General features: G+C 32.0%; 2 protein-coding genes across 6 annotated transcripts; one reads left to right on the top strand and one right to left on the bottom strand.

Moving 5' to 3' along the window:
- Positions 1-1,921: 1,921 nt before the first annotated feature.
- Positions 1,922-8,352, bottom strand: LOC106717065 (atypical kinase COQ8B, mitochondrial). Of its 5 annotated transcripts, XM_045686024.1 has the most exons (9): positions 8,096-8,113; positions 7,525-7,588; positions 7,007-7,456; positions 6,410-6,626; positions 5,872-6,081; positions 5,202-5,480; positions 4,743-4,945; positions 4,073-4,225; positions 1,922-2,234 (listed from the first exon to the last, which is right to left on the bottom strand). In XM_045686024.1, exons 3-9 carry the CDS (start codon positions 7,346-7,348, stop codon positions 1,950-1,952), a joined length of 1,689 nt encoding a protein of 562 aa, XP_045541980.1. In that variant the 5' UTR covers positions 7,349-7,456; positions 7,525-7,588; positions 8,096-8,113; the 3' UTR covers positions 1,922-1,949. The 5 variants fall into 5 exon arrangements, with proteins under 5 accessions (XP_045541980.1, XP_014366241.2, XP_014366244.2 ...); XM_014510755.2 differs by lacking the exon at positions 8,096-8,113 and adding an exon at positions 8,284-8,352 and having other exon boundaries at positions 7,007-7,588; XM_014510758.2 differs by lacking the exon at positions 8,096-8,113 and adding an exon at positions 8,274-8,329 and having other exon boundaries at positions 7,007-7,588.
- Positions 8,353-10,544: 2,192 nt separating this feature from the next.
- Positions 10,545-16,368, top strand: LOC106717328 (phosphatidylserine lipase ABHD16A). Its single transcript, XM_014511182.2, has 9 exons — positions 10,545-10,817; positions 14,071-14,124; positions 14,307-14,614; positions 14,695-14,855; positions 14,928-15,181; positions 15,298-15,462; positions 15,541-15,725; positions 15,832-16,015; positions 16,134-16,368. Exons 1-9 carry the CDS (start codon positions 10,746-10,748, stop codon positions 16,227-16,229), a joined length of 1,479 nt encoding a protein of 492 aa, XP_014366668.2. The 5' UTR covers positions 10,545-10,745; the 3' UTR covers positions 16,230-16,368.
- The last annotated feature ends 2,618 nt before the right edge of the window (positions 16,369-18,986 follow it).

Raw genomic sequence — 18,986 nt, 5'->3', positions numbered from 1 at the left:
ATTAATTTTCATTTAAATAAATTCTAATGATAATTTTGCACATAATTTATTCAATGTATACCACGCACAAATCTATAACATGAAATAATAATCTCGTATAATATTTAGCTTGGAAAAACCATACCAAAGGAAACCATCTCAAAATATTTTGCTGCTATTTTAAGTCGCCAAATCCACAAGCGAGAGAAGCGAAGTGTCGTAGCGATGATGCGGTGATAACATCACATACCGTAATAGTTACGTGGAGATTACGTAGCACATAGTGTCGCACGCGCAGCGATTTCGTACCGTATATTCGTAGCGACTTGTAAAGCTTACGCAACATATCAGCTATATTCGTGTATAATGTCGTAAAGATTACTAAAATATGTTTAATAATAAATTACTATATAAATACCGGATTCTTAGTAATTCCCTCGCTCATGCTACGGTTGACTCTAGAGCAGGTCTATATTTACAAAAAAATATTTATAAACATAATCGTCAATTTCCTAATAATTTCATCAAAATTCAACTAGAGTAAATTGTTTTAAATTATTAAACACTTGATATTTATAGAAAATATTTTCTATGGTTTTTGATGTTTTAGTAATTATTATAAAAAAAAATATTATTAGTAGTAGAGTTAAACCATCAGCTTAAATAATTAATGCTGCGGAATTATTTCATAAATATTAAGATGACATTGTATTACATTTATTACGTGTTTCGATGTTTTAAATAATTCAATGATATTTTGCTCTCTGAGAGGATTGTAGCACTCTGTAGAACATAATATCTCCAATCACTGTATCTAATAATGCACTGAAAGTTATTTATTAAATACAAACTGATGATGTTTATGATATGATATTACTTTACCTAGAAGTGTTGTCATATTAAAACTTTGCTTTGTCTTTGAATATATTGGAAAAGTAATATTAGTCACTTTAGTCGGAGTGTTGAATAATGCTTAAATATATAAATACACACTCAGATTCGTGTTTTATTTTAGAATTTATACTAGCTTTTACCCTCGACTCCGTCCGCGCTGAATAAAAAATAGAAAACGGGGTAAAAAATATCCTATGTCCTTTTCCTGGTTCTAAGCTACATGCCCAACAATTTTAAGTCAAATCGATTCAGCCGTTCTTGAGTTATAAATGGTGTAACTAACACGACTTTTTTTTATATATGTATATAGATTTATTTCTACGGTTTTGCGTAAAGAAATTGGATGGCTATAAAGGTAGAGGAAGACCAAAGAAATCGATGGAATGTGTGAAAGAGTATATGCGTAAGGTGGTGAATTTAAAAATTACAACTTATAGCGCCCCCTCCCCTTCCCGCAGGGATAAAGGCAGGTGGATGATGATGATGACCTCTGTACATCTACGTCAGTTTTCAGTGAAACATACGTTCAAGTAGTGAAAAGGTTTCAAATGACAGATCACTCGAATTTTAATGAAAAAGTTAGAAAAACAACTTTATTTTAAAACTTGACATTAGTAAAGTTGATCACATTTAATAAAGAGCACCATTTTACTGCAGAAGTTGTATTTTTGTCTGAAAACATTTAAATATTCCTATAATACGTTGATATGAAAGTATGTTTGTTTTCATTGAATAGGACAACATTTTAAGGGAAACAAGTTATTTAAAAAACTTTTTATATTTTTTAAAACTGAGTTTTAATGTGTTTTAAATACCTTTAATACCATTAAAATTAAATTAATAATACAAATTATCCCGCATTCTGAGGTAGGTTAGATTGTGTTAAATAATTTTAATTTATAATAATTGACACCTCTGATAATGGCCTACATAGATAAAAATGCTTTAGTAAATGAATATTAAATTTACATAACTTTGTTTCAAATATACGCGTTACAAAACAACAAATCATCATTACCATATAAAATTCATTCTTTTATATTTTGCCATTTAGAGTACATTTAATATTTATAATTTCAAACAACATTCATTTTGTATTGATCGTAAATTTCACGGAACATATCACGACAGTTCATTTTTATTTTAAGTTTTGAACAAAGTAAAAATACACCAGATAATTTTCTATGGAGTGAATATATTTCTTCAGGAGGTGGGCACAATCTGTGAGTTAATATAGTCGGTACTAAATCTTGTATACGTCTCGTTGTCTTCTGTGTACCGAAATCAAATTCTCCGCTACCTTCACTTGTGAATACTTCGCCCATTATCATCACCGTGTCGACGTGGGATTCTTCCATTATCTGAACATACAAAAAAAATAGTTAAATTACATCTTAAAATTGGTAAAAGTTTAAAAAAAAATTATAAAACTCGACTGATTGCCCCTATAACACTTCGGATAAGATAAATTAAATCTTACTCGTTGAAATTGATTCAGATAAACTCCATTTAACAATTTAAATTATATACAAAACCACATACATATTTTTATATCAAAAGGTGGCAAACGAGCAAATGAACACCAGAATTCGCCGAAATAGCGAGGCGACCGTTGCCCATAGACATCGGTAAATACTGATGCGTTGCCTACCTTTAATCAACGGACAGGGAGACGTACAGAGAAAGGATATTTTCCCTTCCTATACGTCCCCTCTTCCGCCAAATCCACTTCCGAGGGTGGGAACGAAAGAGGACTAAAATTAGGCCTCCGGCACCATAAACATGAATACGCGCGAAAAAGATACAATATCAATCAAATAATAAGTAAAGGTTAAAATAACGTATACACAGTCAGGTCATAAGTATTGTCACACAGTAAAAACTTTTCTTTTAGAATGCTGGCCACAAAAAAGTTTATTGAATTACAATTTCGCATTGTTCATGAAAATAAAACTGTATACTTTTTAGAATATTACTCATTTTTAAATATGGAGTGGACGCTTAAAGAAGACCGTGTTGCAGTTATTGCGTTGCATCGTTGCGGTTACGCGCCAATTTTAATTCTTAACATACTGAAAAAGTTGAATATAACCAAAAGATTCGTTTATCGTACCATCAAACGATACAATGAAGACTCTAGTGTAGATGACAGGTCGAGAAGTGGTCGCCCTCGGTCTGTTAGGACTCCAGCAGTGATAAAAACTGTGGAGGCGCGAATTCAAAGAAATCCCAAACGTAAGCAGAAACTGTTGGCCCTTCAGATGGGGTTAAGCAGAACCACGGTGAAAAAGGTGCTGAATGAAGACTTAGGGCTTCGTGCATATCGAAGAAAAACAGGACATCGTTTGAATGCTTGTCTAATGGACCTGAGACTGAAGAGATGCCGCGCTTTGTTGAAGCGGTACGCGGGAAAGAATATAAAATTCTTTTTTCGGATGAAAAAATTTTTATCGTAGAAGAGAGTTACAACAAACAAAATGATAAGGTGCACGCACACAGTAGTGAAGAAGCGAGCAACCGTATTCCGCGTGTCCAACGAGGTCATTTTCCATCCTCGCTCATGGTATGGTCGGGAGTTTCTTATTGGGGCTTTACAGAGGTACATTTTTGTGAGAAAGGTGTAAAAACGAATGCAGTCGTGTATCAAAATACAGTCCTGACGAACCTTGTGGAACCTGTTCCTCATACCATGTTCAATAACAGGCACCGGGTATTCCAACAAGATTCGGCGCCAGCTCATAGAGCGAAGAGCACACAAGACTGGCTGGCGGCGCGTGAAATCGACTTCATCCGGCACGAAGACCGGCCCTCCTCAAGTCCACATTTGAATCCGTTAGATTACAAGATATGACAACACTTGGAGGAAAAAGCGTGCTCAAAGCCTCATCTCAATTTGGAGTCACTCGAGACATGCTCGATTAAGGCAGCCGCCGATATTGACATGGACCTCGTTCGTGCTGTGATAGTCGACTGGCCGAGCAGATTGAAGGCCTGTATTCAAAATCACAGAGGTCATTTTGAATAAACTTTAGTGTCATTAGAATCTATGTTTTGTTAAGTTCATTTTGGTATATAAATGGTCACATAATGAATAAACTTGTTTCAATTATTTTATATTAAACATGTGACAGAATTTATGACCTGACTAGGTAATAACTAAAAGTAATATGTTATCCAACAAAACACAGGATTGACTTACTTTAGATTCATAACCGGTAAGAAACTTCATGTCACGTGACATGCGCAATATGGCCGCGCGATCACCCTCTGAAGCCGCTTTGATTATTTCAATGTACTGATCCATGAACTCCTTAGGATACTCGCGAGTCGCACCAAAATCCAATAAAACAACCTAAAACAATAATTCATCATTACATAAATTTAATTTTGAAAAAATATCATAATATTAAAGTTAATAATTAAAGTAAAATTAGGTAAAATGAAATAAAAAACTTTAAAATAAATTGTTCAATCACAAAATGACTTGACATTAGAAAATAAAAATATACTATGGAAGGCCTGAAAAAAGCCCAAAATGTTGTACATTGCATAATAATAATTAAAAATATTAAGACTTACACCATAAATAAAAATGAAATATTACACAGAAATAAACTGTTAACCAAAGTACTAAAATTATGACTTCATCAGTGCGGAATAAAAAAAAAACTTAATAAGTAACCTATGTATTATTCCAGACTATGTTTTATATCTATGCTAAATTTCGTTCAGCAATCCCGGAGATACATTCTAACAAACATCCATCCATCCATCTAAGTATTGTCATTTATAATATAAAGTAAGATAAAATACTTTAAAAATTAATTCACTGTAAATAAAAATCACATGTTCACTAGCAAACTGCTTACCTGTTTAGTTGATGTGTTGTAAAAGAAATTCGCCCAGTTGGGATCAGTCTGCATACAACGCAACACAAACATCTCACGCAAGCACAACTGCATTATTTTCCTTGCTATATCATAACGTATCTCGTAAGGTGCGTCAAATAATTTATCTAAAGGTGTTCCATCGATAAGTTCAGTTGTTATCACCTCCGCTGTACAAAGATCATCTGAAAGACATTTTACAAAACTTTTTAATTTTTCTGCCAAGTAAGGTTGGCGAGCGGCAGAAGGCCGGCCGTAAAAAACACAACTCACCCTAGCATAGTATGGATAAATACTTATATTTGAAACATTTTATAAGGATTTTAACATTAATTATAACCATTATATTCAACAATTAGAATTTATAAAATGTTCAATTTAATTAAGGAAGAGAAAGAATGTTTAATATAAGAGAACAAAAAGATAATGTCAATATCTTACCTATAACATCTGGAACGAAATATTCAGGGTACGGTGCAAGGAGTCGTTTAAACTTCTTTGTACATTCTGCCTCCCGGATATAATCTACTTCCCAAGACAATTCCTTCTTAGCAACTTCAACTATATTATCAATGAACATTCCCTTCGGGAAGACATTCCACACCTTTAAGACGCCAACCAAATTGTCAATATCACTATTGATGCCCTTAGCTACACCTGGATACTGTACTTTCATTGCCACTTCTTGACCACTGTGAAGAACAGCTAAATGTACTTGCCCTTAAAACATAAATATAACCCATTTTAAAATAACTCATATGAAATATAATATGAAGGTAAGGTTGTCTGGCAAAGATCGCTGCTTAGCGATAAGACCGCCTTTTGTGAAAATCCTGATGTACTTTCTTTTTTTTGTAACTCCATTTTAGTGCACAATAAAGTATATTTGCATTTGTATTTGTATGTATGGATGTTATAAAAAAATAATTATGTGTAATATATTCATGTATTATGAAACAAAATAATTCATTAGAGCGAAAATAGGTAAGAATAAAGAGATTTTAATTGATTTTCACTTTAAAAACAAATCAAATTCGCATTAACTATATTTTACAGTTACTTCATAATAAATGAGGTATTTAGTTGAGGGGCAACATTGAAATTAGCTTACCAATAGATGCAGCAGCAAATGGTTTGTCTTCAAACTGTTGCACACGATTACGCCAATCGGGACCCAATTGGGAACTCAATACTTTCTCAACTTGCCAATTGGGCATAAAATCCGCACTCTGCCGGACTCGCTCAAATATTTTTTGGAATTCAGGAGATATCACCGTTTCGTCTTGAATACTTAACAATTGTCCTAACTTTAAGGCTGCACCTATAACAAAAACATATGGCTATAAAACTACAGCTTCCATAATATATGGATATAGGACAACAATAAATTGTTATTGAAACATACATATTTACTACTGTACTATGTAAATTTTAGCCTAATTCATTCAGTCATTATAGTTACCTAGTATCAATCATTCATACAAACATCTTACTAATATTACTATTACTATAAATGTAAAATGGATGGATGGATGTTTCTTATCGTGTATCTCCAGAATGGCTAAATGGTGGTAAACATTAGCATATGTGTCTGGCGTAAAAGGTTATTTATATTATTAGTAAGATTTTAAAACAATATTCTCACTCACCTCTAACTTTACATAATGTATCAACAATTCTCTCTGCATTAGCTGGCGACAAGAAAGCATTACTCGATTCATCAACCTTTCCGGTAACAGATTGTATTGTATTCCGGGCGTACTGTGCCACTGTCCCAACACCCAACCCAGCTGCCAATGAGCCAAATGAAAACATCCTTCCAATTCGTGAAGATGGTACTACACGTTCCTTGGAGTTCGAACTCAGCTGTAAAGTTAACAATTGCTATAATTTTAACTTTAACTTAAAATAATTTAATGATCCCACTTATTCAAGTAAAGAAAAGAGGACCTCTTTTCTTTAAGTTAATACTTTTTGATGAGTTCTTTTCTTAAATTTATGAGTTTGAGAGATGTAGAAAGATTATTAATTAATTGTTAATTTAAGTAAAAATGTTGTATGTTATTTCTTTTATTTATCAGAAATGCAAACCTGTTTTTATTTGAAGATTGAATATTCCTATTATATTCATTATACAGGAAATGAACATGCTCAGTTTTTGTTATACTGAAAGTTATGACTTATACAAAATTTACATAAATTAATCCTTTCAAATAGTATTAAAAGTATTAGAGAAAAATACTTACCATAACTTTAGGCTTCTTTTTTGCAACTGGCTTTGGGATTATATTTCTATTCATAGATTCCTCATAAGAGGAAGGGTTTACTTGTTGCTCTGGTTGTTTGAGCTCAGTTTTTATACCTTCTAATGATGTTTTGACTACACCTTCCATGTGAATTTTCTCTAAAGGTGCTTCAAATTCATCTAAATTTTTCCGTTCAGTAGATGATGCTTGCATATCTTTTGCCTTATTCAATATTTCAAATGTCTTATCAAATTCTTTATTCAACTCCTCTATCTCATGTTTCAAATCTTCATCCAATGCAGCTTTACTTTCTACACTAGTACTAACAAGAGGAACATGCATGGTGGCATACTTTCTAAAACCATGTGCCACTACAAACACTCGCTCAATTATATCTTTTGGAGCCACTTCATTTGCCTTGTAATTTTTAATTGTATTAGTTGGGCAGTTCTGTAAAAATGGTCTAATACTAGAATTATTCCATAATAATCTAGAATTTTCTTGCTGTAATTTAATACCTGCTTCAACTACTTGCCGAAGTCCCTTTATTACTCCTAATAAATCGCTGATTTGTGACATAGTCTGAAAAGTATCAACAATTTAGTATTAAAGACTTGTATATTGAACAATCATACTGTTGCACATAATGACGCCGTTAGTTTGAACTAATATTATAAATACTAATAATGCGAATGTTATATGGACAAATGGATGGATGTTTGTTTGAAGGTATCTCCATAATGGATGAAATTTGGCACACGTGTAGAACATAGTCTGGATGAACACATAGACTACTTATTTTGTTTTTTTTTTAATGCCGCAAAGAAGGATTCGCTGGTGACAGCTAGTCATAAATATGTTTAATATTACTTGTCGTCCAGTCCGTCTTAAAAGTTATTAAAGAAAGATTGAATGATTTTTTCTACGAAAATGTCAAATACGGACGAGGACAAAAAGCACAAAGTATTGCATAACATAAAATCACATTTTTTTAAAACTGATACTTCATAAAACTAATCGAGACATTACTTCATTTACAAGATTATTTTATTATATGGTTTTTAATATTTTACAATTTAAATTCTTTACCCCGATTTTATTTACATATCACAAACAAAGCGCAAACGCAAAAATTATAATGTCCAGGTTAAGTACTGTATGCAGAAGGGTCGTATAAAAAAGGTAAAAAAAGAAGTAAAATTGTATACACCCACAACAAATGCCTTTCAATAATAATTTATCTTCATCGAACAAGAAACAAACCTACTTTTACTTACAATATTCAGATAAAATTTTTGCTAATGTCAATGTCAGAGGTTTGATTTGATATTCTAGTGTGACGTGTGTAAATCTAATCCACTGTTGCCACCTCCGCCACTCCAAATTATGCTAAAAGAGCTGTTAAAATGTGCTATTTAAAAAAATATCCTAAAATAAAAAAATAAATAAATTTTAGTTGAGTTAGTCATATGAGATGATATTAACCTGGGAATTCTTAGTTGGTTTTTCGGAACAAAATTATTCAACGAACAGCTGTAGAAAAGATCATTAAGGAGCTCAGATGAAGAATTATATAGATTTGGCATGCGCGTTCACCCGTAAGGGACAGATAGAGAGTACTATAGACTATACCTATATATAAGTAAAAGGATTGGGGTTACCAGTTATTTGTTTTGTCCCGAAAATGAATAATTACGATATAATTTAATATAGACCAATTTATATATTCCCAATTAAATTGTAATTAATAAACGTAATAAATATAAAAAACAATGCGTAATTTTTGTTTATGTGACTAAGATTACATAAACAGATTTTTTTAGTAATACTTAGTCAGGTCATAAATTCTGTTACATGTTTAATATAAAATAATTGAAACAAGTTTATTCATTATGTGACCATTTATATACCAAAATGAACTTAACAAAACATAGATTCTTATGACACTAAAGTTTATTCAAAATGACATCCGTGATTTTGAATACAGGCCTTCAATCTGCTCGGCCAGTCGTCTATCACAGCACGAACGAGGTCCATGTCAATATCGGCGGCTGCCTTAATCAAGGATGTCTTGAGTGACTCCAAAAAAAGAATTTCCCGATATTTTTTTCCCGCGTACTGCTTCAACAAAGCGCGGCATCTCTTCAGTCTTAGGTCCATTAGACGAGCATTCAAACGATGTCCTATTTTTCTTCGATATGCACGAAGCCCTAAGTCTTCATAAAAAGCTACAAAAAACATACCAATATTATAGTCATATAATTTTAAATTACTCTGTATATCATTACAGTGAACACTACATGTAAAACTACTTAATATTAAACTATTTTGATTGTAATTTCTAAGAAACAAAATTTACATGGGACAAATTAAAAAGCATACTCTTTAAAATCAACGGGATAAGAAAGTATCAAATATTTAAAAACACAGCATATACCAGAATTAAAAACTCCTTTTGAAATCTGTTGAAAATAGTATAAAAAATGTGAATTGTTTCATTTATATACATTATACATACTATAATTTATTTCCCCTAAATTCAGGGTAATTTTTACAACAAGATGGTGGTATTATTTTTACGGGTAATAACCAACCAATTTGAAAAGAAGTTTAATATGGCCGCTTGTTTCCCAGATCTACAGTATATTATTTGACACAAATGACATCTGCGTTTGGGCGCATAATGTTCGAAAAATACTATTTTATTTTAGCTGATTTTACCCGTATTTTAACATATTAGTTATTACAAAGACTGTAAAGAACAACTAGTTTGTATTTTCTTCCTTATTTTGTATGAATACATGTGAATAAGTGCGTAGTTTCAGTACTTACGAGTGAAAGGTTATGTTTTTCTCTTTTCGCTCACTACGGCTTTTACAACCGACGATACAGCAGTATACCATGTTTTATAAACTTTACCTTACTAAAACTGTAATATCAAAATATTTTTGCACAATTACAGCCACTAAGTACTCACAATTTTCGAAAAATAGCACGAATGTCAAACTGTGTTAGGGACAACCTAGGTTGTTTGTAGGGGACAACCTTTGTTCCAAACAAAGCCCAAACCCTGGTACGCAGAAAGGGACGGAAGATAGTTATCCCTGTCTTTGTCACGTCACAGGAATTGTGTATAACTGTATCTCTCTCACTCACGGTATTATTATTACCGTGTCATAGACTTGTTAAGGAGTGTAAAAATAAATGCGTAATAAAACTACATTTTAAGCTTTCAAAATGACTGATTATTCAACAATGAGCTTAAATGTACAATTGTTAAAACATATATTTTAAAGTTAAAAGGGGCCACCCGAACCACCGCGCCCGCCATTTTACCGATATTGATAAAATATACCGCCCTTTATTATTGTGTTCGTTATGTTGGTATCAATATTTTTCTTCGTGTGACAGAAAATTTAAATAAAACATTATTATTCTGGCAATTATTTATTGTGCAAATAGAGAAAATTCAAATTGTTTCCGACTCTTACTACGCAGTAGTTACATACTCTTTGATATATATAGCCTTTTTTCTCTTTTGTAATGTCTGTGCTCAGGATCTGAAGCACAGAATCGGACGTTTCGTATTTGTGAGTTGTTTGTTTTTTTTTAAAGTGGTGTGACTCGCATAAAAATACGGCTTACACAGCTAGAAACTTGGTGGTAGCTGCCTTTGGAAAATACATAATAATTGTAAAAATAGAATACTTGAAAGCAGCGACAAAGAAAATACTACAGAATGCTGAAGCTATTTTTCCGTAGTCTTTTTTCTCCACGTTTGTACAGGAAGCACAGGGATGGCCCATGCGACGTAAGTATATTTGCTACTAATATCGCTTTCGATTTTATTCAATTACCCTAACACTAGACGTTTAACATAAGAATCATAAAAAAATCGATAACGCTGCCGAAACCGTTGGAAACCGAATTTATACCTGTTTAACCATTTTTGAGAGTAAAGCGTTAAATTATTGATTTCTTAATATAAATTGTACATTCGACGCAACCTTAAACGCTTTTTGAACATTTTATTTTCTGAGATAAAAAAATTCTAATAAGTACTTGGGTTCTTAGAGGGATCTAGAAGTTGAGATTTATTGGTGGTTATTATTACTATGTCTTACTTTCGCTGTTTATATTATTCAGATTTAGTTAACCTTATCTAAATACATTTGACATACAAATGACATGTAAAACCGAAGACTTACCAAATAGTTGTGAATATAGTAGTCTGAATAGTTATGTGATCATTGTTTATCTCAAACATTTATCGTGATTCATAAGATTTGATTCCAATACATGCTAAATTTTAAACTTTTTGGACTTTGACCATGACAAGTTAGTAAATCTTGGGATTTTTCAGAGTTTGTGCTTTAACAGAAACATATCAATGTAGGGACATTATTCTCAAACTGTACGCTCAAAAAGCATGTACCTGCATGCTTTTTGAGCGTACAGTTTTGTGAGTCATATTTGCATGTTCTAGAACATTTGCCAATATTTTTCATAAGGTCCATCCATTTTTAAGTAATTTTATTACAGTATCATTATTTAATGTTAGAGAAGTGATGCTTCATATATGTCCAAGCCGAGGAGCTAGGACACTACCTAAATTTGATATTTTTTTTAAATTAATGTAAATCAAATAATTTAAATTCTTGTAAAAAATAATATGTGCACAAATGAGCCGGGTCAACTTGTGAAATAACACAACCATATAGAAAACAAGCTTGTATTGGACACAATTCTGCGTTTCATCTGATTAGTGTACATGTTGCACCACATTTGCTTCCCATCCTTTACTTTTAAGAAAATAATGAGAAGAAGAAGTGAATTTGGCAGAAGGTGACATATCCTCTATCTGTGGGTGCTCTCTATCTCAGCTATGGGCTTCGCTATTGGCAAATTCAGATGGCCGCTTGTTCATTTGCCTTTTTGTCTTAATTTATATAAAACAGTAATAATATATAAAATACTAACCATGGGTTTCTGAGAGCAAAATCTCAGTTTAAAGCATATTTTTATGTTGTAAATTTCTTTTGTGGAAAATATAAAGTTAATTGATTATTTATGCATCTTCACTATGTATTTGAAATACCTAAAAGTTTATAAATCCCAAGTGAATAGGAATAAATGCTCCAAAACTAACGAGATCACATAATTGTTCGGATTTCTAATTAGGCTAGTTCGTAAATTTCGTAACAGTAACATATACAAAATATTCAATGATGGGATATTTTGCACTATGCATTCAGGTACATTTTTTTGAGAATGCAGTTTCGTGTGTTATATTCGCATATTCTAGAACATTTGACAATATTTTAATAAGATCCGTCTGTTTTTAAATTGTACTTAGTTTTTATACATTTCATATGTTATATATTTAATATCACTTGCCCCACCGAGGGGCAAAGAGATTTTCTAATTAGATTTTTTTTGAAAGTTTTTTAAATCTAATAATTTAATCCTTTTAAAAAATAAACTCAAACTAAATAATTTTCGTGAAGGAGAAAGTTGGTGGGTCAGGTGTTAAGCACTTGACTTGAAATTTGCAGGTCCTAAGTACGAATCCCGCCATGTACCGATGTTTTTCGACTATCTATTTACATATGTACATTTATCCGATGTTCTTACGGTGAAGGCAAACATCGTCATGCAACCAACTTTGAATCTCTTCTCAGATATGTGCAATATCTGAGAAGAGATTCAAAGATATGTGTGAAGTCAACCAACCCTCGCTGGGTCAGCATAGTTGACTATGGCCTAATCGCCTCTAAATTAGAGTAGGCTCTGAGTCCCTCAGTGCGGTTGGGGTAAGATGTTCTTGAAAACATCCTATTAATAGGTTGTTTATCAATCTTTACCATACATTTAAAATACCTAAATCTTTAGAATTACCAACATACTTTTTGGGCTCTTACTATAACTTTGGTAATTTAACGGAAAATTTTAAGACTTCGAGTTCGTATTTTACAGTAACTTATACGTAAATTCGATGACGGGATATTATGCACGATGCATTCGGGTACATCTTTTGAAAGTATAGTTTCGTGCGTCATATTCGCATGTTCTAGAACATTTGCCAATATTGTATAAGATTCCTTTTATTTTTAAATAGTTTTATTACTGTATCATTATTATACATTGGAGAAGTGATGTGTCATATATTATGTCCCCACCCAGAGGCCCAGAGACTACCTAATTTGATTGTTTCAAAAGTTATGTAAATGTAAAAATATATTTAAAAAAAATTAAAATAAACTAAATGATGTTCTTGAAAATATCATGTAGGGTACATGGCTGTGCACAGTCTGGAAGTATAGATTACGATCCGGTCCAGTCAGGTGCTTGACTTAAACTGACCTACACCAACTGATAAACAATATCCTACGTCGCATTTGTTTTGACGACGTACGATGTTATTTATCTTTTTGTAGGTACAATTGGTTTTAATCTTTTTTGCGGCTGACCTTCGGATGCGTGCTGCGTAGTACTCCTCCCCCGTTTCACGTTAAGCCCCGCTACACATAAAATTATGTTCTGTCTAGCCACTGGTATAATATGACGAATAGCCAAGGTGTTTGAAATAATGTGGGGAGCGTCGATGTCTCGATGGGAGTGGTTAAACACTTGACTTGTAACTTGCAGGGCCTTATGGTTATCTGTGATCTAGTCACTCCTAGCCCCTTGACGGGAGCATGATAACAAATTATCTGTCGACAATTTAATGCCCGTAGGCAGAAATTTTAGTAGAAATAGATTGTTTTTGGATACATTTGGTTTGTATTGGATATAGATTGATTCTTATAATGCATCTTGAGTTCTATTCTAACGTGTTCTTTCCAAGTTAACGGTCTTTTGAGATGTAGACCTAGGTATATAATGCAGCAGTTTTCTTTATGTAGAGTTGTAAACATTAAGGTTTACGTGTACAGATTAATAGACCTAGTATAAGACTTTTATGCCAAACTGTATCAAAGGCTTTTTGTATATACAATAAGCCAATAACATTCACGTTTCCGTAGACAATTAACATGTAAATAAAATAATAACATTTATTTCAGGTACTTTATAATCCTAATAGTTTGGAAAAATGGGGTGATTTGGTTATCAAAACTGTAAGTAAATATTTTGATAACTTGTGGTTTATTGGATCTAACTTTATCCCTAAGAAAACATTTCAAATGGGAAGTAGATTTTACTTTGAGTGCCCACTGCAGAATAACATTTTTTTTTAATTGAGATAACTATGTAAATCTCTATATGTGACATGTATAAGAATCATTTTATTTTATTTCAGGTAAATGTTGTCGCAAGTCTAAGCTTTTACACATCACCGTTTATTTGCATGTATGTTTATCGAAAAGGCTTTTACACTTTTGAGAAGTTACAAACTCTTATACCAGAAGTTGTCGTACTTGGTTGTCTCGTGGCTGTGTCACTAATTATGCGAGCGATTGGGAGGGTGACCAATCCCAAATATGTTGAATTTTTGAAGGCTTTGACTGATACAAATACTGACCCAGCAAGTTATTTACAATCCCTGAGAAAATATGATTTTGAGTTTAATAACTGGCCTGTCTCATATACTGTTCCACCCATAAAGCGGTAAAATTTTATTTTAATATTTTATTACATATCTACAATTACAATTGTATACATGTTTATATATACATTTTATTATTCAGTTCTACTTGGCTGGAGGTTAACCCTTTTAGTCAATGCTCTCAACCTGACTTGCCTACGTATAAAAGAATTCCACTTCAACTGTTGGCATTTGTAGCTGCACACACATTTGGAATGAGACTTATCTACCCAGGGGCACTCTATATTATAGTTTCTTCGCTGTGTAAGTTGATACATCATTTGACCAATTAATTTATTCCGCAAGTTGTATTCTTATTCACTTATATTTTTTTAGGGAAGTTCTTATTAATAGGCAGATCTCAACTTGTTGAGACATTTGGTGGTCTTCGAGCGAAATTGCGGACTGCTGACGGGAACTCTATAGACACTATGTTCGTTGATAAGAGACTAAGTTCAGACAGGGGAAATACTTTGGTTGTATGTTCAGAAGGCAATTCAGGATATTATGAGATAGGTATAATGTTCACTCCAATAAGAGCTGGTTATTCTGTCTTGGGTTGGAATCATCCAGGATTTGCTGGAAGTACGGTAAGCAAAAATAAATTCAACATTAAATGTTAACATTTAAAATTTATAAATTTAAATATTATTTATTTAAATTTGTATAATTATATAGTAATAATAAATATTTATTATTGTTATAGGGCAAACCTTCTCCATCTCAAGAACAAAATGCAATTGATGCAGTAATGCAGTATGCTATAAATAAACTTGGCTTCAAGGTTGAGGACATTGTTCTCTTTGGCTGGAGTATCGGTGGTTATAATGCAACTTTTGCTGCTGTTACCTACCCCGATGTTAAGGCTTTGGTAATTATCAAATCAATGTTTATAATGTTTATGTATATGTTGTAACATTATCATACTGAAATTAACTATTTGTTACAGTTGTTGGATGCGACATTTGATGACATTCTGCCAATTGCTCAGAATCAGATGCCCCAATCATGGGCTATACTTGTCGAAGAAATTATCCGTTCTTACGCCGACTTAAATATATCTGAGATGTTACAAAAATACAAGGGACCGGTATGTCTTGTACGGCGTAATAATGATGAAGTGATTTGCTTAAGGTATGACACAAATACAATATTTTTTATATTAAATAAAGATAGAGAGGGTCCAAAATAGTGATTTTCTCATTTACCATATAATATTGAAGTTAATGTATTTTTTCAGACAAGGATTGGTTCATACAAACCGTGGCAATAATCTTGTTAAGAAGCTTATCGAAACCAGATATACAAACCTATCGAAAGAAGAATTGGCATTAGTTGATAAATACATCCGTCTTTTCGGTCCCCATCGGGCACTCTTACAAGCCAGAGACATCGGAGAAAGTGACCAAAAAATTTTGAAATTGGTAAGTGAATAAAATAATTTCTTACTTAAACAAATCAAACAACTAACGACTTGGAAATATAACATCAAATTAATACAAAAACAATTTACTTTGTATTGAAATTATTCAATTTCCACAGATTTCGAAACACATGCAAGAATTAAATGGGACCCACTGCATACCTTTGCCTCACGAACAATTCATCAACATCATGAACTCATTAATGGAAGATTAAAATAAAATACCTAAAAATAAGTTGGTGTCTGTAGGTGTTTAAATTTTTCGAAACTCCATATTAAATTTCAGTAGCTTGCAATAGTCTCTAGCCCTAACAGTTTTGGTTTCATAAGTCATGACTTTATGCTTTCCCAAATAAAATAAAAGTAAAATTATTTTAAAATTGTCTCAAAATAGAAAGTCCCTTGCAACCTCATTATTACAAAACTAAGAACTATGTGGTCAGTTAAAATGTTATATTGCTGTTTTCAAATATCTTGTCGGCCCAAGGTCATCGGCGCTCTGCGCAGTGCCCTCACCCCGCATCTCTAAAATTGTGCTCTGAGTAGCGACTTGCGTAAAATTAAAAGCCGCCAAGATATCTAAAAACTACAATAGTTGTTTATGACTCTTGAAGGGAGTAGTTTTTGGCATCTTGTTGATATATATAAATGTTAGAATAAGCAAAATTGATTCTATTGGCTAAAAATTTTGACCACTGTTTATTTTCATTTACAAGTATATAAATATTTACTATTTAAAATGTGAGTGTAACCCTATATATCTGTGATTGGCTAATGTAGTTGTTTAAATTATTTTTCAACAAGAAATCAGACAAGTACAGCAAGTACAGTCATGAAAAATATGTAAGAAAAAAGATCGGAAATAAAAATGAATACTTAAATGTAATCTGCCAGCCATATTTGATGATTTTATATTTAAATTATTGTAAACTAATATGCATCCCGTCTTACTTTATTAATGTTATAAATGCGAAAGATTAGATGAATGAATGGATGGATGGATGTTAGTTATTATGTATCATTATAACGGCGAAATGGATCTCTATATAATTTGATATAGATATAAAAGACAATCTGGAAGAACATTTAGGCTAACAATGATCCCGGAATTATGTACAGTGCCCGTTGGATACATTTTATTAATTTTCTCTAAATTAAAGTAGTAGAGGGCTAGGGTTCCCACTACTCCACGTCTAGCTATATTTTGCTTGGGGGCAGGATGGATCACTCCTGCCAACCCTGCTCAACAAAGAACCCTAGCATTTTACTCGACAACTCCATAATAGTTCAACACATCTTTTTGTAATTTGGCACAGATATATATCATAGTCTCGAGCAAGACATGATACTTTTCACCTATTTTTTAATTCTGCGCATACGAAGTCGCGTGCTATAGCTAGTTATTTAAAAAAGCAAGGAAAGTGCTAACATTTTGTACATTCCAAGAGGCCAAAACATATACCTCGCCTACTTAATGCATTTCAGCAACTTGTTTGCTTTTCGTTTTATAGGTTGTTTTTAATTTATATCACCATTTTAACCGGCAGTTTATGTGTGTGTGTGTGTGTGGTTTTAAAGATAGTAGAATATAAGAGGATTTTATTTATGTATCACTTATCTCTGTTTATTATTTATGTATATTATTATAATAACAGGTGTCATAGATTTAAACTACCTAAATTTTTATGACCAAACCAAATCTAATTTAAAATGTAATTTTTAGTCGTTTTGCTGTATACTTATACACAGCGTAATTTTTGTTTTGAGCTGGGTCCTGCAGTTTTAAAATCTGTAAGATTTAACTTGGTTAATTTAAATTTGGTTATTGTGTGAAATGTTTAAGTCATAAACTTTAATAAAAATATGGTAAATCCAGCATGCCTAATATACTTATTAAATTATTGTAACTATCAAAATTGGCATTTGATAAAACCTCTCTGTACAGGTAATACATATGATATACATTTTTTTTATTTCATTTTTAATCATTGAAAAATGTTATTATTTTGATATTTTATCAATATGAAATTGGATTTATGATTTCTATATTACATTATATTATTTGTGTGTACATTATATTATTTATGGATTTTACTGTAATGTTCCATTTCTTTTATTTATGTATATATGATATGTATTCAATGAAATTGTACAATAATGTGTCTATTTAAGGATAATTAGTTTAACAATTGCTGTCAATGAAGTAAAGAATTAATTTTGTAAGAGGATTAATGTTTTTAATTGACGGTTGTCATAGTCTCAGACCGTATGTTATTGTTATAGTAGTTATTTGGCTATGTATCTCACAATTAACTAAAATAACATAAATACATCTCTTTTTTGTTTGTGAATACCTCAATTTTTGGCCTAAAGTCTTATTTCTTTACGTATTGAAGAATAAAATAGTCATAGAAAGAAACAATTTTTATCTATGTTGTAATGTAATTCAAAAACAATAATCACGAAATTTTTGATCGCAAGTACTAAGAAAACAAACATCAAAAATCGAAAAGATATATAACCGATTTTACTCAAACCATATCTAGTGAATTATCAAGCTAATGAGCCTTAAATAGACACATACATACTTAAGTTTGCATAATTGTTATGAACTATAGAATATTTATTGAAAATAAAAAATATTCATTTGACGACTGGCATTCAATTTTTTATAACCAAAAGTAGGTTTTGAGAATAACATACCTTAAATTATGATATTTTAGCCCCTGCAGGCTAGACTTTTAGTCACTGAATGGGCTCCAAAATTGTTTTCAAACAAAATAATCGGCCGATTTCTTGATCAGTATGGCGTGCTATGGGTGCACATGCTGCCAATAGTTTAGTCGGCTGACTCAGCTATTTAATTAATTTACTGCTCCCCTTGGTATGGCATAGACATGCATTTAAAATTGTAATAATTGAAATTGAATTACAAGAAAAAGCTAAAGTACTATTATGAAATTAAACATCAA

This window comes from Papilio machaon, chromosome Z, assembly GCF_912999745.1.
Source record: "Papilio machaon chromosome Z, ilPapMach1.1, whole genome shotgun sequence".
Taxonomy (NCBI): domain Eukaryota; kingdom Metazoa; phylum Arthropoda; class Insecta; order Lepidoptera; family Papilionidae; genus Papilio; species Papilio machaon.
The sequence above is the reverse complement of the archived record's forward strand: the minus strand, read 5'-3'. Positions and strand labels throughout refer to the sequence as shown.